The following is a 20,717-nucleotide window of genomic DNA, read 5'->3' on the forward strand; positions in this document are numbered from 1 at the left end:
ATGGCTATTGTAGTCGAATAAAGACTTCCAAACTGGGAAAAAACATGATTCGCTGTCTCCCTTGAAAAAAAAACTAGGCCCTAAAGCAAAATTAGATGCAATAATCCCTCTCTCTTGGCTAAAATATTGAAGGAACCTGAAAGTCAAATATCAAGATTTCTAAAAGACTTTTGCTGGGACTCACTCTTATTTGAATATGTCAACAATCCTACAGCTGTCATCATTTCGGTACCATCAACTGGTAATTGACTAGCCTATGAGAGGTCTTCCCATTTTATATTTTGAAATTGGACTCCTGGTCCAGCAAGACGTGTTTCCTTTTCACTCTTCAAAACCCATATCAGCAGAAGAACAAAGAACTAGGAGCTAAAGTAAGCAATTCAGTTCCTCGAGCTTCCTCACCATTTCTTACAATCGTGGTTGATCTCATCTCAGCCTCAACTCTACTTCGCTGTGCACTCTCGATAACCCTTCAATCCAATACTAATTAATTCTCTATCTGTCATCTCTGCAGAGCTGTATTGTGTTGTTTGTTGTATGAATATGTTTGTCTGAAATTAAGAGAATAGTTTAATAGTTTAAAGAGAATATAATTGTTAACCGATTTTTCCACAAGTTTAAAGAGTGCGTTTGGTTCTAAGACACAAGTTATTTTTACGTTTATTAATGAAACCTGGTGAAAGTCTCTAATATGCTGGACACCAGTAATAAAGGGAAACAAATTGACTATTTTGGTGATTAAATAAAACATTCATTCTTTTGGTACAATTCATGGAGTATTGGGGCTTGATTACCAACATATTCCTCCGTGAGGAATTTTTTGGAAAAAAAGTAGAGTTGGGGTGAACTTGGATATCACTTTTAAAGATTCAGCAAAGTCGAATGGTGTGAGATTTATCTTGATCTGATTCTTTTTCATCTCCGTCAGATTATGCCAAAGGATTTGGAGGGAAGTATGGAGTTGAAAAGGACAAGGTGGATAAGTCTGCTTTGGGATATGACTACAAAGGAGTGACTGAGAAACATGATTCACAGAAAGGTATGTTTGTTACACACCTCCCACCTCTCTTACAGGCTGGTACCCGCTGTTTCCCTGTATTGTTACAGAATGATACTTCCCATTCCCACATAGAATCGCTACAGTGTGGTTTGGCCCATCAAGTCTACACCAACCCTCTAAAGAGCTTCCCACCCAGACCCACACCCCTCTCCATTCTGTTCCCAAAACCCTGCATTTCCTGTGGCTAATCCAACTAGCCTGCACATCTTTCAACTGTAGGAGAAAACTGGAGCATCAGGAAGAAACCCACGCAGACATGGGGAGAATGTGCAAATTCCGCAGAGACAGTCGCCAGCTTTATGAGGCAGCAATGTTAACCACTGAGCCACTGTGCTGCCCAATCTCACCCACTCACACCAACCGGGACCTTGCAATCCTACATCTCCCATCCACTCACACGGTATGGTACCTCCTGCTCCCTTACTTCCCATTGGCCTCTCCCCATTCCTCTTACAGAATAGCGTTGCCCATTCCCACCCACCAATGCCCCTCCCTGGGAAATGGAATTCTGCTTTTCATTCCCTGAATAAATTTCCCTGATTGAGATGACTACCTTATGATTATTTTAGAGTTATGCCAGTTAGATGTAGCTCCACGAAGTGATCTTCGCTTGTGTCCTGTGAAACTGCCTGGAGGAGATTTTCACCCTTTTACTATTGGCCCTACTTGATCCAAATGGGAAGAAATAAAATCTCTGAGAATTTACCCTCTTTGCATGAAACAACTTACGACACTCGCCTGACTGACTGCGCAACTCCAACGGGCAGCCTTTGGCACCAAGAATGTGAGATTGATCCAATTGCCTTGCAGATTATGCAAAAGGATTTGGAGGGAAATATGGAGTACAGAAGGACCACCAGGATAAAACTGCCCATGGTTGGGATCATAAGGAGGAGGTGAAGCTTCATGAATCACAGACAGGTGAGGGGCAGAATGGAGATCTTAGCAATAAATACTGCTCACTCAGTGGAACGGCCCCCTGTACCATTGTCCAGCCATTTGTATCTTTACAATGCCAACTGAGGGGGAGAAGACTGCTCCTCCCACTGAGTGAGAGGAGAGTTTAGGGAACCTTCTCACTCAAAGTGAAACTCAGCAACAATAACTTGTATTTATACAGCACTTTTAACATAATGATTGGTTCCAAAGTGCTTCATGGTGACAGTTTTGAGCAAAGTTTTACACCACACCTGGTAAATCATGAGGACAGATGGTCAAAGAGATAGGTTGTAAAAGGAAGAAAGAGAGTTTGAGATCGTCAGAGATTTAGGGAGGGAATTCCAAAACTTTGGACACAGGCAGGTGAGGCAGCTGTGGAACAATTAAAATCATGAATACTCAATAGGTCAGAATTAAAGCAGGTATCTTGTAGGGCTGGCATGCTGGAGGAGATTGCATAGAAGGGAAATACTATGGAGGGATTTGGAAACAAAGTTAAGAAATTGTAAAATAAGGTACCTGCTCAACCAGTAGCCAGCACAGGTCAGCAAACCGCTGAACAGGACATTGTGTGAATAAGGACACAGACAGCAAAGGTTTGGATAACATCATGGTTACAAAGATGCCATTGCTATAGCCGGTGTGTTTGTGAAGAGATCACGAACTGCAAATTAGTACAGGGGTGTTTTAGAATGTTCTAAATTAAATATAGCCAGCAGAAACAAATTTAGCCTCAAAATGATCAAAAAGTAGTTTTTAAATAACTCCTCCTGAAATTATTACTTCTAAGTAAGCAGTAATACAATTACTGACTGAAATGCAGATATAAGGGTTAAACGTAGATACTGGTAAAAGACACTAATGAAGATGAAAGCAAGATTGGCCTATTAGTGTTGAAGGCTTGACTTGCTTAAAGATTTCTCTTTCTAAGATGAAGTGATCGAAAACTAAAGTCAGATTTAGCTACTGCGATGGCTTCTGTAGTTGAATTGTTGGAGATTTTTCCCACAGGTGGATTACTTTTATGACAGTGCAGGTTGTGGCCCATGATAGTCTGGTTCAGTATTTAAAATAATTTGACAGAGGCTGTTATCTCGTCACCAGGCCACCCTTTATTTACATATGCACAGTACCCTGGCTGTGACCAGCCAGCTTGGAGTCACTCCCTGAAATCAGGAGACTTTCTGAATCCCCTGTTGATATCTGTCGTCTGGGGCTCCCTGATTGGCCCAGGTTAACAGCTCCATCATTAACTATGAGATCCACCTGGTTCCAATCACTACAGTGTTTTCATTCTTTTGTTGGTTCATTTCTCTTCATGTCCTTGCTGACGGCCCCCTCTGTCTCTGATGGCCTCTGTCAGAGTTCTCTTTTAAGTGTTGCTCAAAATGGTCATTCACAACCAAACTTAAAGTTGCTGCTATATTAACTTTGGTGAGCCATTCTTCCACAAAGCAATGTCAGTAATGTTGGAATTCTTGGACGTGTCAATCCTGTGTCATGTTCTCTCAGAAGCTTTGACTTCTCACATATCTAGAAGGGCTCATTCTTTGCCTGAAGACAAATAGAATTCTAAATGGCTCCCTTTGTGACTGCGAGCACATGGGTCTGTCTACTTTTGTGGCTGCAGTGAATCAACTAGAGTAGTCATGTGGTTTCTGCAAGTTTCTGCACCCATTTAACAAAGATGAATAAGCCTTCTTTGTAAAATATATTGTATTTACACAATTGTGAGAAAAAGTAGTGTGACAGGATAGCACTATGCTCACTCCAACTGCATCGTGGATATAGCTGCCCCAGGTGGGACAGCAATGGTTCAAGAAGGTGCCTCACCAACACCTTCTGAAGGCCAGTTGGGAATGGGCAAAAAGAAATACCTCTATTCTGTGAAACAATAAAAAGGGTGCTGTATAAGTGCAGTTTGTTGTTATTTTGTATTCTCTGTGTTACAATTCAAATAATTCTTTCTGATTAGTTACGAATGACTTAACATTTCAGAGTGTGTGTGACTATTTTTGAGTGTATTTCCTATTTCTGGATGTGCTTCTATTGTTTATAGTTTAGATCCAGAGATTTTGCTATCACTGACATTAAACCAATTAGGCTTTAGCCACCAGTATTTTTTTCTATCTCCCGTTTTGTAAATTGGACCATTAGCTACCCAGCAGTACTCTTGCACTACCCACTCCTCTGTGGATGGAGTTAAGGGATGAATTCAGTATGTTTCTGGTGAAATAGAGATGGGCCCTGGTTAAGCCCGTACCACATTGCTCCTTTGACAAGCAACTGCAGGCCATGATAATGCTGCAAACTCCCAGAGCTTTCCCAGTGTTCAACTTGTGTTAGGATATAGATCAGTCATGATCCAATTTACAGGCACTCAAGGAGCCTCCAGTTCCTACTTGTACGACTTGCTATGACTCTGGGCCTTGTTAAAGTCCACAGGTTCAATCCTTGGTCCATGCTGAGTTAGCCAATCTCAAAACACCACAATTGACCTCAGTTCCCTGGAAGTGGGGTCACAAGAGATCAGACAGAACCTTTCGTCTTTTTTATCGTTTCTCTGTTATCTGCCTTCCCTCTACAGATTACGCCAAGGGCTTCGGTGGGCGATATGGTGTACAGCAGGACCGGATGGACAAGGTACTCCTTTAAATACTGTCAACACCATCAGATGTGTCACAAGGCAAGCCACGGAATGTCCCCATTTACTAAGGTGTCCCATCTTCCAAAAATAGGCCAGACACGGCAAACGGCACTAGATCAGTTCAGGATAATTGGTCAGCATGGACTAGTTGGACCGAAGGGTCTGTTTCCATGCTGTATGACTCTATGACTCTAATATTGACAATCCAGGCTTGGCTTTGCATCTTTATTTACTTGGTCTTCCCCTTGCTGCCATCCTGCCCTTTTTACCATATCTCTTTATATCAGTGATCCAGTGGACCTCAAACATTCTGATACATGGCATTAATAGCTGGCTTGATAATTGATCATTTGCAAGCCAACAGTGTATTGATGGATATTTACATTGTTGTACCTCTGCTACTTTCAGTACAGATAAACTTTCAAAATTCTTCTCCACCTTCACTGAAATAAATCTTTGTGTCCAAGAGACAATGGGAACTGCAGATGCTGGAGAATCCAAGATAATAAAATGTGAGGCTGGATGAACACAGCAGGCCAAGCAGCATCTCAGGAGCACAAAAGCTGACGCTTCGGGCCTAGACCCTTCATCAGAGAGGGGGATGGGGTGAGGGTTCTGGAATAAATAGGGAGAGAGGGGGAGGCAGACCGAAGATGGAGAGAAAAGAAGATAGGTGGAGAGAGTATAGGTGGGGAGGTAGGAAGGGGATAGGTCAGTCCAGGGAAGACGGACAGGTCAAGGAGGTGGGATGAGGTTAGTAGGTAGATGGGGGTGCGGCTTGGGGTGGGAGGAAGGGATTGGTGAGAGGAAGAGCCGGTTAGGGAGGCAGAGACAGCTTGGACTGGTTTTGGGATGCAGTGGGTGGAGGGGAAGAGCTGGGCTGGTTGTGTGGTGCAGTGGGGGGAGGGGACGAACTGGGCTGGTTTAGGGATGCAGTTGGGGAAGGGGAGATTTTGAAACTGGTGAAGTCCACATTGATACCATATGGCTGCAGGGTTCCCAAGCGGAACATGAGTTGCGGTTCCTGCAACCTTCGGGTGACATCATTGTGGCATTGCAGGAGGCCCATGATGGACATGTCATCTAAAGAATGGGAGGGGGAATGGAAATGGTTTGCGACTGGGAGGTGCAGTTGTTTGTTGCGAACCGAGCGGAGGTGTTCTGCAAAGCGGTCCCCAAGCCTCCGCTTGGTTTCCCCAATGGAGAGGAAGCCACACCGGGTACAGTGGATGCAGTATACCACATTGGCAGATGTGCAGGTGAACCTCTGCTTAATGTGGAATGTCATCTTGGGGCCTGGGATAGGGGTGAGGGAGGAGGTGTGGGGGCAAGTGTAGCATTTCCTGCGGTTGCAGGGGAAGGTGCCGGGTGTGGTGGGGTTGGAGGGCAGTGTGGAGCGAACAAGGGAGTCACGGAGAGAGTGGTCTCTCCGGAAAGCAGACAGGGGTGGGGATGGACAAATGTCTTGGGTGGTGGGGTCGGCTTGTAGATGGCGGAAGTGTTGGAGGATGATGCGTTGTATCCGGAGGTTGGTGGGGTGGTGTGTGAGAACGAGGGGGATCCTCTTTGGGCGGTTGTGGCGGGGGCGGGGTGTGAGGGATGTGTTGCGGGAAATGCGGGAGATGCGGTCAAGGGCGTTCTCGATAACTGTGGGGGGAAAGTTGCGGTCCTTGAAGAACTTGGACATCTGGGATGTGCGGGAGTGGAATGTCTTATCGTGGGAGCAGATGCGGCGGAGGCGGAGGAATTGGGAATAGGGGATGGAATTTTTGCAGGAGGGTGGGTGGGAGGAGGTGTATTCTAGGTAGCTGTGGGAGTCGGTGGGCTTGAAATGGACATCAGTTACAAGCTGGTTGCCTGAGATGGAGACTGAGAGATCCAGGAAGGTGAGGGATGTGCTGGAGATGGCCCAGGTGAACTGAAGGTTGGGGTGGAAGGTGTTGGTGAAGTGGATGAACTGTTCGAGCTCCTCTGGGGAGCAAGAGGCGGCGCCGATACAGTAATCAATGTAACGGAGAAAGAGGTGGGGTTTGTGGCCTGTGTAGGTGCGGAAGATGGACTGTTCCACATAACCTACAAAGAGGCAGTCATAGCTGGGGCCCATGCGGGTGCCCATGGCCACCCCCTTAGTCTGTAGGAAGTGGGAGGAGTCGAAAGAGAAGTTGTTGAGGGTGAGGACGAGTTCGGCTAGGCGGATGAGGGTGTCGGTGGAGGGGGACTGGTCGGGCCTGCGGGACAGGAAGAAGCGGAGGGCCTTGAGGCCATCTGCATGCGGAATGCGGGTGTATAGGGACTGGACGTCCATGGTGAAAATGAGGTGTTGGGGGCCAGGGAATTGGAAGTCCTGGAGGAGGTGGAGGGCGTGGGTGGTGTCATGGACGTAGGTAGGGAGTTCCTGGACCAAAGGGGAGAAAATGGAGTCCAGATAGGTGGAGATGAGTTCGGTGGGGCAGGAGCAGGCTGAGACGATGGGTCGACCAAGGCAGGCAGGTTTGTGGATTTTGGGAAGTGTGACTTAGAGGTAGCAGTATCACATGAAAGAATTGTAGGTTCGAGCTCTGACCCAGGACTTGAGCATATGACCTGAATATACACTTCTGCCTTGTACTGAAGGGGTACCATACCCATGAAAGAATGTCAAACTGAAGCCCGGGTTAGAAGATTATGACTAAAATGAAAGCGCACAGAATGGGAGGAAATGTTGTGAGTTGGTTTGGAAATTGTTGGTGGTGTAAAGTAAAGGGAATGTTCTCTGCAGAGTACCTGTGGTGCCCCCAGACAGCTGCTGACACTCATTGATTTTAATTGAAGACCCCCCCCCCCACCAATTATTCTGCCTCTTCCACAGTTAAACTCTGGCAGCCCTGGGAAATGAGAAAGCTGGGCCTTGGGTTCACTGGGAAGTCACTCTGACCCTTAGTGATGTCACATTTACATTCTAATTGTTATTTTATAAACCCTCATCGTCCTGCCCAGGGATTTTGTCCCTCGATTGAATGATCAAGTTGCAGGAGGGAAATCCACAGGCAGGCCTGTGCTCTAAAGCTGGCCTTTCAGAGACATGCAGGAGACTTCTGGGCGACACAAAACCTGGCTCTTCTTTCCTTTCCCTTGAGCAGCGGAGGGGATATTCTGAGTGCGCCTCAGACACTGGCTGATGGGAAGGTGTGTGTGGGATTGGCATACTCTGGTACTGCTGGTCACTGGGTTAGGTTCTTGATCAGTAAGGGGGTTGAGGGGAGCAGGCAGGAGAATTGAGCTGAGAAACATATCAGCCATGATTGAATGGTGGAGCAGACTTGATGGGCTGAATGGCCTAAATGTGCTCCTATATCTTATGGCCTTACAGTGTGGTGAAGGGCAGAACAAAAACAAAGCTGCTGGAAAAACTCAGCAGGTCTGGCAGCACCCCTGAAGGAAAAAATCAGAGTTAACGTTTCGGGTCCAGTGACCCTTCCTCAGAAAGTGAACGGTGGATGTGTCTTTACCCTATATAGTTAGACTGCTGGCTAGCTGACTGTTTTCTTAATTCATATTCCAGAACGCTGCCTCTTTCACTGAGATGGAGAGTCCAACCTCGTCCTATCAAAAGACAAAGCCAGTGGAAGCTGGTGAGTTGGTGTAGCCAATCTGGATTGATGGGCAAGGGCCCTGCGTACAAGTTTAGATGGTGCCAAGTTGGCTCTGTCATCTTCATTGGCAAAAGATTCACAGATTTACTTTTCAGCTTCCTGGCCCTTTCTCTCTCCCCTGATTTCCTGGATGCTCTGACCCTTCTCTGAGTTCTAATTAATGGGAATCAGCCAAACTCCCAGTAGAACATCAACGTCTGAGCCTGGACAGGGCGTGTGGGCAAACGGTGGTATGACATTCAAGACTCATCACACGTCCCTCTCAGGGAAGTAACATTGATCAGCAGCTGGCCCATGGCTTTTATTTCTGAGCCACTTCTCCTCTCCTGCTCTGGCGTAGCCAAGAGGTGCTGAGGCCAACTGCAGTGCTGCCAGTCCTGAAATACCTTCAACCAGTGCTGACTGGTAATTGAACTGATGCATTCCTGTTCTCTGCAAAGATGAGAAGTCTGATAACCACAACAGATCCAATTCTCTATACTCCCTGCCTCATACACATAATTTGTCAATTTTAATACATAAGGAAGGTGGCAACTCCAGTTTGACAATATTCCCACATGCTGTGATAATGCTCCCTGTGTCAGTGTTTCCACATTGTGACTGTGCTCCCTGTGTTCCTGTTGTGCCACCCTGTTCCATTACTGAGATGTACATACTGTTTCATGAAGTGCTTTTAATAACTGAGGCATCATTTGTCACCCTCTCTGTATTACACATTGTCTAAGACATTTTATACCACTTGACCTTCCTCTATCATCCCTTTCACATCTCAGAACCAAACCCATATCTGTCTTATTTCTGACTCTCACTTTGCTTGCCTGTCTTTTGATCCTATTCCTCCCCTTGTATCTGTTTCCCAGAAGCTCTGTTTCAACTGAAGTGAATTTGTTGCCCATTTTCTCTTTATCTCCCTTTCTTCCCCTCATCTATTTTCTCCCTACCTCTCCTCCCACGTACTCTTCTTCCCTTCCTGTACTCTCAGTCTTCTTCTCCTCCGTTATCCCTGTGTCTAGATGCCCCCCTCTCTGTTTTTCTGACTGATCAGGTCTGCCTTTGTGTGCACAGCCAGCAGTGGTGCAAGTAGCCTGAAGGCCAGGTTCGAGAACATGGCTAAAGCCAGTGAAGAAGAGAACAAGAAGCGAGCAGAGGAGGAGAAGGCTCGGAGACAAGCCCGAGACAAACGGGAGCGGGAGGAGGCACAAAGGAAGCAGCAAGTAAGCAAATGGGTGATGGCAAGTTGGTAACTGACCGGAAGTGAGCTTTTAGCCATGTGCAATGACCTACTCTGTACTAACACTTTGACTAGCTGTGTTGACTAGCTTGTGAGAAAGGAGTGCACTTATCTGACCTTGGTCCTTTACTGCAGATAGATCTTTCTCTGTATTGACGACCCCTATTAGAAACAGGTTTTATTTTCTCTGTCAGGATTGAAATTTCCAGTCTACTTGTCTTGCTTTTACAATTATTAGAGGAAATAATATTGATTTACTGTCCATTGAGAGTGCGGCACTCCCTCAGAACCGCCCCTCTGAGAATGCGGCACGCCCTCAGTACCGCCCCGCTGAGAGTGCGGCACTCCCTCAGTACCGCCCCTCTGAGAGTGCGGCACTCCCTCAGTACCGCCCCTCTGAGAGTGCGGCACTCCCTCAGTACCGCCCCTCTAAGAGTGCGGCACTCCCTCAGTACCGCCCCTCTGAGAGTGCGGCACTCCCTCAGTACCACCCCTCTGAGAGTGCGGCACTCCCTCAGAACTGCCCCTCTGAGAGTGCAGCACTCCCTCAGTACCGCCCCTCTAAGAGTGCGGCACTCCCTCAGTACCGCCCCTCTAAGAGTGCGGCACTCCCTCAGTACTGCGCCTCTGACAGTGCGGCACTCCCTCAGTACCGCCCCTCTAAGAGTGCAGCACTCCCTCAGTACCGCCCCTCTGACAGTGCGGCACTCCCTCAGTACCGCTCCTCTCAGAGTGCGGCACTCCCTCAGTACCGCCCCTCTGAGAGTGCGGCACTCCCTCAGTACCGCCCCTCTGAGAGTGCGGCACTCCCTCAGTACCACCCCTCTGAGAGTGTGGCACTGACTCACTGTTGCTTCTCTGAGGGGGAGGGACTGACTCAGTAATGCCCTCTGAGAGCAAGGCACTGTAGCATGCCCTCTGACAGTGTGACACTGCTTCAGGACTGCCCTCTGAGGGTACAACCCTTCCTGTCCCCTTTGAAGGTATTGCCTATTCGTGGGCTTCAAACCCTGGATTGAGACTATGAAGCCACGACCTGCTGACTCAGACGCAGGCTGCTGTCACTGAGTCAAGCCTGACACTCCGTGAGTACGGTGTGGAGAGCAAAATGCTATTAGTCGCCACATATATTGTCAGTTCCTTCTCATCGTTCACTCATAGAGCAGGTCTATGTGGCTGTCTGGCTGCTCGTTATTGAAAGCCTGGGGGTGAGTATCACATAATGTGTCAGAAAGTTGGCTTATTGTGTGGCTGAGTTACATTGATCTGAATCAACCAAATGTCAATCCTTTGTCTATGCCTGGTGGATGAAAGGTTGATCTTTGGTAACAAGGAGGACCAGTCACTGATCCCACTGCTGTTGAATAAGCAGCTGTATAGGGTCTTTGGACAGGTAGCGCCTCAGCCATTCACCATCAGGATTCACATGTGGATAAACAGTTGCTGTTTTGTGATGCCAGAAACTCGAGTGCCTGTTCAAAGAGTGAAAAGAACCTAAGCCCTTATTGCAGGGTTAGAACAGGAAACAAAATGAGTTGTTTTCAAAAAAAGTGAGAATCTGGGCAGGGAAAACAAAGAAAGCTCAGATCAGAAAGGGTTGTTCCTCGGGAAGACGCAAGAGAAGAGAATTGAGTAAAGTGGGATTGACTAAAGAGAGAGTTAAAGCATTAGTGAATGACGGAAGATCTTGAGTTGAGAGGTCATTATTACAGTTCTGCTGGGAACCAATCACATGTACAGTGCTATTGGGTTCAAAGGATTCCTGCCATGTTAACCTTTAACCCTCTTCATTCACAGGAGGAAGTGTACCAGGAGGAAGAGGCAGAAATACAAGAGCCAGAGCAGGAGGAAGCGGCAGAAATACAAGAACCAGAGAAGTCAAAACAGCCTCAGCCTGTTCCTCGAAGCCGGGGTCAAAAACCAATTAATGAGCCTGAGCCTGAGCCTGAGCCTGAGCCTGAGCCAGAGGAAACCCCTGTCTACGACAGTCCTGAGTCTTACCAGGAGGTAATGGATATCTGATTGTCAGCCAATGAAGGACAAGGCAAAATATTGAAGATTCAGTCGAGTTTCGTGTGCTTTCTTGAGCATTTTCTCCCCAGACTAACATTTCTACGTGGAATATTTTTGGGCCATCACAAAGCCACGATGACAGCTGAGCACAAAAGCCACCATTTCAGCCATGGTGGGCATTAGAAGACCGGATGGTGGCCACTTTGGGAAATGGGGAAACACGCAAGTTATAGGAGCATAATTAGGTCATTCAGCCCATCGAGTCTGCTCCAGCATTCGATCATGGCTGAAAGGTTTCTCAATTCCATTCTCCTGCCTTCTTCTCACAACCCTTGATCCCCTTACTAGTCAAGGACCTATATATCTCTGTCTTACGTACACTCAACGATTTGGCCTCCAGAGCCTTCTGAGTCAATGAGTTCCACAGATTAGCCACCCTCTGGCTGAAAAAATTCCTCCGCACCTCAGTTCTAAAGGGCTGTCCCTTCACTCTGAGGCTGTGCCATTGGGTCCTAATCTCTCCAACAAGTGCCAGCAAATTCTTCGTCAGAAACAGGGACCAAAACTGCTCCCAATATTCCAAATGCAAACTGACCAGAACCTTATACAGCCTGCTCTTGTAATCTATTTGTTCTGACAATAAGTGACACTCTAGTAAAGAGTCATTCATTGTTTTGGTTTGTAGAGGGAACTTTACCCTTCACCTGTCCTTTAGATTACAGCGCTTTACTCTGTATCTAACTGCATCTTCCTCCCATCCTGGGTCGGGATAATAGGATAATTTCAAGAGAGATTTACTAAATATATGTTGTAGCTATCCTAGATGCGCTTGAGACAGTGTAGAGAGAGCTATACTCTAAACGTAACTATGCTACATGTGCCTTGGAAGTGGTTGATGAAACAGCATAAAGGAAGTTACTGCAGTTGCAACAACTTGCACTTTAAAGCCAATAAAACGTCTTAATTCACTTCACATGGGCATCATAAAGCAACGTATTACAATGATCTACGTGAGAAAACAATAGGGCAGCAGTCCAAATGCTTAGTCAGAGAAGTAGGTTCTGAGGGCTGTCATAAAGGAAGAATGCAAGGAGGAGAGGCAGAAAAGTTGAAGGAGGAAATTCCAGAGCTTCGTGTCCTTGAAGCTCAAAACATGGCTACCAGTAGTGGAGTGACTCAAATCGCAGAATCCAGAGGGAAGGGTGAAGGGTTTCCCAGGGCTTTCAGTGTAGAGATAGATGTGGGTTATGGCGTTGGGGACAGGAGGGCTCATTTTATTGCCCACTCCAAGTAGGGGATGCCTAAATATTCTTTTCTGAGTCCCATTAGAACATTGTTACTCTTTCTGACCTCAAAAGAAGAAGGGTGAGGCTTGTTGGCCATTAAATAAAAACAGAAGTTGCTGGTGTGGTGACCCTTCCTCAGAACTTCCCCAGTTCAGTTAACTCTGATTTCTCTTCACAGATGCTGCCAGACCTGCTGAGCTTTTCCAGCAATTTCTGTTTTGGTTTCTTTTTTACAGCATCTGCAGGGTTTTGTTTTCTCGGTTTTTATAACTTAATGTCAATTGAGGTCTGATTAAACATACAGATTGCAATCTGATGATGCAAAGGAGGATCTTGGTGGATTTGGGTGAACAACTTAGCCCTCGTTGAAGCAAAGCTATTTGATTATTTCGGGATAATAAAACGTGAGGCTGGATGAACACAGCAGGCCAAGCTGTGTTCATCCAGCCTCACGTTTTATTATCTTGGAATCTCCAGCATCTGCAGTTCCCAATATCTTTGATTATTTCGGGTATGGGCGTACCGTCTGCGAGATTGACCCTATCCTCCGGAGAATTCCATGTCTATATTTATCAGCAACATCATTGTAGACCCTATTGTGGCAGTGACTAATACCAGTCTCGCTGATTATGGCATTTAATCACAAATTGCCTGTCTCTCTGTTATTCTTTACAGCAAGTGACTGGTGAAGACTATGAAAACATTGTGGACTGTTATCAGCAAACAGTCCCGAAGGAAGATGCGAATGATCAGGGAGACTATGAAGAGCTGGCCCCAGTCAATACAGTGGCCAACACTGGTGAGATACCTTCTCCAGATCCTTAAAATGTCATCTGGATGCATGTGAAGGATAGCATATTCGTGGATTGTGCTATGGGGAATAATGGGTTTGAGGGCATGGGGAAGAGGGTGGTTGGGATAAATGAGGAAATTGGTGGGTTTGGGAACTTTCAGAGTACCACATTTGAGGAATATGGAGGAACAGTGGAAAGATGGGTTTAACAATATGGTCACATAATGCCTAAAATCATAAATTTCAGGACTGTTGTGTCTTTTCCTGTTGCTAAAAATCTTGCTTCTACAATTATAGATGCACAGAATGTTTACGACATTGCCAGTAGTGGTGTGACTGCAGTAGCTTTGTATGATTACCAAGGAGGTAAGTCATTGACATAGAAATAAATCTGTAAATGTAATTGACTGAAAAATATTTCACACAAACCTCTCTGCTTAGCTTCTTCTGGCCAATCCTTGGTGGAGTGCTGGTAGTAAACTGTTCCCTGTAGTCTGAAAGTTCTGTTCCATGCCATCTGTCAGTTGACCTCCTGCAGGGGGCCAGGAAGGGTCCAGATGTTCTGCCATTTTATGCGAACAAATCTAACTTGGGAACCCTGCAGCCCAATGGTATCAATGTGGATTTCACCAGCTTCAAAATCTCCCCTCCCCCACTGCATCCCAAATCCAGCCCAGCTCGTCCCCACCTGCCAAACCTGTTCTTCCTCTCACCTATTCCCTGCTCCCACCTCAGGCCGCACCTCCATTTCCTACCTACTGACCTCATCCCGCCCCCTTGACCTGTCCGTCCTCCCCGGACTGACCTATCCCCTCCTAACCTCCCCACCCATACTCTCCTCTGCACCTATCTTCTCCTCTATCTATCTTCAGTCCGCCTCCGCCTCTCTCCTTATTTATTTCAGAATCCTCTTCCCGCCCCCCTCTCTGATCAGAGATAATGGGAATTGCAGATGCTGGAGAATCCAAGATAACAAAGTGTGGAGCTGGATTAACACAGCAGGCCAAACACCCAGCTCATCCCCTCGCCCCACTGCATCCTAAAACCAGCCCAGCTCGTCCCTGCCTCCCTAACCTGTTCTTCCTCTCACCTATCCCTTCCTCCCAACTCAAGCCGCACCTCCATTTCCCACCTACCAACCTCATCCCGCCTCCTTGACCTATCCGTCCTCCCCGGACTGACCTATCCTCTCCCTACCTCCCCACCCATGCTCTCCTCTGCACCTATCTTCTCCTCTATCCGTCTTCGATCTGTCTCCCCCTCTCTCCGTATTTATTTCAGAACCCTCTCCCCATCCCCCTCTCTGATGAAGGGTCTAGGCCCGAAACGTCAGCTTTTATGCTCCTGAGATGCTGCTTAGCGTGCTGTGTTCATCCAGCTTCACCCTTTGTTATCTTAAATGAATATTTTGTGTCAGTTTTTACTGTGGAGAAAAAAGTGGAGGCTAGATGAAGTGGTGAATGCAAGTACATTTACAGCATTTAAAAGACATTTGGCTAAGTACATGAATAGGAAGGGTTTGGAGGGATATAGGCCAAATGCAGGCAGGTGGGAATAATTTAATTTGGGAACATGGTTGCATTGGTCTAGTTTTTAGTGTCCTTTTCATTGTCACATGTGCTCCATTATAGGAGTGGAGTGAAAAACATTTACAATGTCTGCCTTCTCACAGCCAGGTCTTAGGTTCAAGTACCCCAGTACAATTTCTGGATACAGCAGAGGTATAAAAGCAGTTGCTCAATTACACAGTTGAAAATGAGTTAAAAGTAGGAATATATTGAGGGCTTAAAATGTCCTAACAGTGTTCTAAGATAAGGATTGTTCCTTCACACCAGTCTCTGACGTTGCTCGCTCTGGCCCGCTGCGGGTCTCAGCTGCTCACCCCGGCCCGCCGCTGGTCTCGGCTGCTCGCCCCGGCCCGCCGCGGGTCTGGGCTGCTCGCCCCGGCCCGCCGCGGGTCTGGGCTGCTCGCCCCGGCCCGCCGCGGGTCTGGGCTGCTCGCCCCGGCCCGCCACGGGTCTGAGCTGCTCGCCCCAGCCCGTTGCGGGTGTCGGCTGCTCCCTCCGGCCCGCCGCGGGTCTTGGCTGCTCGCCCCGGCCCGCCGCGGGTCTCGGCTGCTCGCCCCAGCCCGCCGTGGGTCTGAGCTGCTCGCCCCGGCCCGTTGCGGGTCTCGGCTGCTTGCCCCGGCCCGCTGCGGGTCTTGGCTGCTCACCCCGGCCCGCTGCGGGTGTCAGCTGCTCACTCTGGTCTGCTGCAGGTCTATCTGTTCACTCTGGCCCGCAGTGAGTCTTGTGGACCGAAGCGTCTGTTTCTGTGTTATAATAACCCTGCAACTGTATGACTGTATTTACCATAATCTAAGTAAAGATTGCCTCCTCATTTCAGTCTTAAATGGCACTCCATTTATTGTTAAGTTGTGGCCCCTCATTCTAGACTCCCCTAGGGCATCTACCCTGTCTACCTCTTTAAGTATTCTTAAGATTCATTGAGATCACCTCTCGTTCTTTGAAATTCTAGAGAATACAGGCCCATTTGTCCAATCTCTCTTCATAGCACATTGCTGCCATCTGAGAAATGAGTCTGGTGAACCTTTGTTGCATTCCCTCTATGGTACTGATATCTTCATGAGAGAAGGAGACCCAACTGCACTCATGGTCAAACCAAGCTCCTTCACAATTGAAGCATGACTTCACTACTCCTGTATTCAATTCCTCCTGCAGTAAAGGTTAATATTCCATTAGCTTTCCTAACAGCTTGCTGCATCTGCATTGTAGCCCTCAGTGACTTTTTGACAAGGATACCTGAGTCCCTTTGTACATCTCCATTGTGTGTCCTATTTTGAGATTCTCAAGCCAGCTGAAATATCTTGTCAACATCCAAAATGTCAAGCACTCTCAGAATCTTGCATGTTTCAAACGATCACCTCTCATTCTTTTAAATTCTAATAAATAAAGGTCTAATCTGTTTAGCCCTTCTTGATAAGTCAACTCCTTCATCCCAAGAATCAGCCTAGTGAATCTTTTTGAACTTCCCCAGTGCCGGTATATCAGTTCTTAAATATGGGAACCAAAACTGTACACACGATGCAAGTGTGGCCTCACTAATTCCTTGTACAGTCGTAATAAGACTTCCTTACTCTTATATTCCAACCCCCTTGTGATAAAGGCCAAAATTCTACTCGCCTTCTTAATTACTTGCTGCATCTGCATAACACCAGATCCCTTTGTGCTGTACTGTTTTCAAAGCTCTGTTCATTTAAGTAACAGTCTGCCTTTTGATTCTTCCTACCAAAGTGCATGGTCTCACACTTTCCAACGTTATACTCCAGACTTCCAGACTTCAGTCAATTAAGTTCACTTCACAATAGTGTAAAGCAATGGCGGACCATGCTGAAAACAGAAGAATCTGTGGGTCATGACAACATCCCCAGTTGTAGTACTGAAGAACTAGCAACACTTCAAGTTAGGTCCTCCAATACTGCTATAATATTAGTACCTGGATGGAAAATATGCAATATTGACTAGGTGTACTTTATTCACAAAAGGTCTAAATCCAAACCAGCAATTACCTCCCTCTTAGTCTGTTCTCAGTCATCAGCAGTGTAACAGAAGATGCCATTCACAGTGCTGCCAATGGACACTGACTTACCATCAGCCTGCTGACTGATGCATAGTTGCTTTCCACCAAGACCTCTTGAGTCCAGGCCTCATTAAACGTTAGGATCAGTGAAAATGAACAAGAAGCTATCTGATTATCTTAAAATCTAAGACCATAAGTAATAGAACAGGGATAATGGGAACTGCAGATGCTGGAGAATCCAAGATAATAAAATGTGAAGCTGGATGAACACAGCAGGCCCAGCAGCATCTCAGAAGCACAAAAGCTGACGTTTTGGGCCTAGATCCTTCATCAGAGAGGGTCTAGGCCCGAAACGTCAGCTTTTATGCTCCTGAGATGCTGCTTGGCCTGCTGTGTTCATCCAGCTTCACACTTTATTATCAGTAATAGAACAGGAGTAGGCTGCTCATTTTCTTGAACCTGTTGGGCCATTCAGTAGGATCACAGCTGATTTGACACTCCTCATGTCCACTTTCCTGCCCTTTCTCCATAACACTTGATTCTCCTACTGATCAAGAATCTATCTATTTCAGCCTTAGAAGTCCAACTACTTCAGTGATGTCCTTTTCAGAGAGGGAAACTTGCTGTCCGTACCTCTTGCGGCCTATTCATGACTCAAGTGACTTCATCCAGTTCGGTTCACTCCAAATGATATAAAGAAATGTTGAATACATTGGATAGAGCAAAGACTATAGGTGCTGACTGTGGTGTTGAAGACTATGCTCCAGAATTAGCCATGTCTCTAGCCATACAAAACTGGTATCTACCCAGCAATGTGGAAAATTGCCTGGGTATGTCCTTTACACAAAAAGGAGGACAATTCCAACTCAACCAATTTTTGCCCACTGTACTGTCAATCATTAGCAAAGTGGTGGGAGATGTCTTTGTCAGTGTTACCAGGTGGCACTTACTCTCAACAACTTGCTCAGCAATACTCAGTCGGGATCCTGATAGGATCAATCAGCTCCGGATCCCACTACAGTTTTTGTCCAAATGTGGAAAAAAACTGCAAAACTGAAAAGATCCCTAACGTCAAGATACAATGTGGCATCAAGGAGAAAACTGAAGTCAATGGACATGGAGGGAACCTCTCCATTGTGTAGGGGTGGGGACAGAGGAGGTAAAAGGGGAGGCTGGAGTTAGGGTTTTAATGTCATGTAAGTACTAGAGAATGACAGTCTCCAGCAAGGGATAGTCTAACCACCTCCCATTGACTTTCAACAATGATCATTTACGTTTGTGAGTTTGTCACCATTAACATTCGGGTCATTACCATTGATCTAGATATAGACCTGCTTTGTCTTCAAGAGCAGGTCAGAGGTTGTAAGCTCTGCAGTGAATAACTCAACTTGTGAATCTCCAGAATCCTTCTAATATCTACAAGGTGCAAGACTGGGATGTGACAGCATATTGTCCACTTACTTGGATAAGTGCATATCTAACAACGCTCAAGAAACCTGACACCATCCAGGACAAAGAGAATGATTTGATCATTTACCCAGCCCCGTTTCATTCCATCTAGCACCACCACTGTGGCATCAGTGTGTAAAATCGACAGGATACACTGAAGCAGCTCACCAATTCTTCTTTGGTGGTATTTCCGAACTTGGGACCTCTCCCACCTAGGAGACTAAAGGGCAGCAGACATATAGGAATACCACCATCTGCAAATTTGCCTCCAAGTGATACACAAATCTGACTTGGAAGCTAATCAGCTTTTCTTCATTGTTGCTAGTTCAACATCATGGTACCACAAACTTTACACAACTGTGAATGTACTGCAGATTGTCATGGCTCAAGGAAGTGGCTCACCTCACTTTCTCAAAGGCAATTATTGATGGACAATAGATGTTGGACCTGCCAGAAATGCTCATACTTCATGTCCAATTTTTCATTAAAAAAGGATTACGCCTATTCTTATTTATTCTTTCACAATTTCAAAAACCTCAATTATATGATGAAATTGTGAGTTATGAGCCAGGTTTATGCAATCTGACTTCATAATTTAACACATTCAGTCTCTGTGTAATTCTAGTGAATCCTTACCGAATCAATGGTAAGTCTTTTATATCCTCCTAGAGAAATGGATGCCCAGATCTTAATGTAGTATTACAGATGGCATCTGATTAAAGTTGTGTACAAGTAAGCCATCATTTCCTTTCATTTGTAATCCACCCCACTGAGATAAATACTCACATTCCATTTGCCTTTTGCTTATCTTTTTGCAGAATTCTATTAGCTTGTAGCAATTTGCATCTATTTGCATCTAAATTCCTCCGTTCTTTCACAATTTCTAGTTTCTCACCATTAAGAAGATGTTCTGATTAGTCTTTTTTGGATCAAAAGTGGATGACCTTATACGACTTGACTCGCCACTCAGTGAAGCCTGTCTATATTCTTTTGTAACTTGCTGATTACATGTGCAAAACTTACTGCCTCTTACCTCACTGTCATCTACAAATTTAGACATAATACTCTCTAATCTCTCACCTAATTCATTGATATTAATAGTCACAACCACACAACAAATACATCCTCAGAGTTGTTCATGAACTAAGAATTTGTACAAGTTTGTATGTAGGTTCCATTCAATTTTGATTTTAAAATGTTCAGTATCAGAGCTTTAGTCCTAAACAAGACAAACGTGATTTTTTATTTTGCAAAACTAGGGCTCTCATTATTCAATCAAAAGTAAAAGGCTATTTGCTAAAAGAAGATATATAAACATTAAAAGTAGATAAGAATGAAAGATGAGTATAAAGTTGAAAGTAAGATCATTGGAGACTTGTCCCTCCTTAAAATTTCACTTTCCAAAGTGAAAGATTGAAACTTTAAGTTTCATTCAGTCATTGTGATGGCAGGCGGTATTTCCAGTGCAGCTGTACTGGCTGGTGGTCACCATGTTTTGGGTGAAAGAGAGAGAGAAAAAGTTTCTTGATCCTCACTAGTTCCACAGTTACAGCACTTAGGGATTGCCTGGACTCCTTATGGCAGAAGAGAAGTTGATTCCTGCAAACAAGAAATGCCACCAGCTCTGACGAAGAGGTCATCTAGACTTGAAATGTTAGCTTGCTCTCTCTCCATGGATGCTGCCTGACCCGCTGTGATTTCCAGCGTTTTTTGTTTTCAATACAGATTCCAGCAACTGCAGTAATTTGCTCCTAAGAGTTCATTCCTGGCTATCTTCTTCTTGGTTCCCTTGGCTGAGAAACCCCTCCAGTGATATCTCTTTGAAATTTTCCTGGTGATTCTAAAAAATGATTATAAAATAAAAGTAAAAATAGCTGGATAGTAAAAATATCTGAAGAAGGGTCTAGGCCCGAAACATCAGCCTTCCTGCTCCTCTGATGCTGCTTGGCCTGCTGTGTTCATCCAGCTCTACACCTTGTTATCTCAGATTCTCCAGCATCTGCAGTTCCTGCTATCCCTGTAAAAATTGCAGCTGTGTTAATTTCAAATAAGGTCATGTTCCAGTAGGCAACATGAATCCCTTTGAAG

The 20,717-nt window shown here is 45.8% G+C and overlaps 1 protein-coding gene across 1 annotated transcript in view; it reads left to right on the forward strand.

Annotated features, from left to right (window-relative positions):
• Positions 1-20,717, forward strand: part of hcls1 (hematopoietic cell-specific Lyn substrate 1) — a 52,395-nt gene that overhangs the window by 28,905 nt on the left and 2,773 nt on the right. The window contains exons 8-15 of the mRNA XM_048554062.2: positions 929-1,039; positions 1,871-1,981; positions 4,587-4,642; positions 8,188-8,257; positions 9,344-9,492; positions 11,307-11,516; positions 13,484-13,607; positions 13,899-13,967. Coding sequence (XP_048410019.1) covers positions 929-1,039; positions 1,871-1,981; positions 4,587-4,642; positions 8,188-8,257; positions 9,344-9,492; positions 11,307-11,516; positions 13,484-13,607; positions 13,899-13,967 — 900 coding nt within the window. The remainder of the gene's footprint in view (positions 1-928; positions 1,040-1,870; positions 1,982-4,586; positions 4,643-8,187; positions 8,258-9,343; positions 9,493-11,306; positions 11,517-13,483; positions 13,608-13,898; positions 13,968-20,717) is intronic.

This window comes from Stegostoma tigrinum, chromosome 25, assembly GCF_030684315.1.
Source record: "Stegostoma tigrinum isolate sSteTig4 chromosome 25, sSteTig4.hap1, whole genome shotgun sequence".
Classification (NCBI taxonomy): domain Eukaryota; kingdom Metazoa; phylum Chordata; class Chondrichthyes; order Orectolobiformes; family Stegostomatidae; genus Stegostoma; species Stegostoma tigrinum.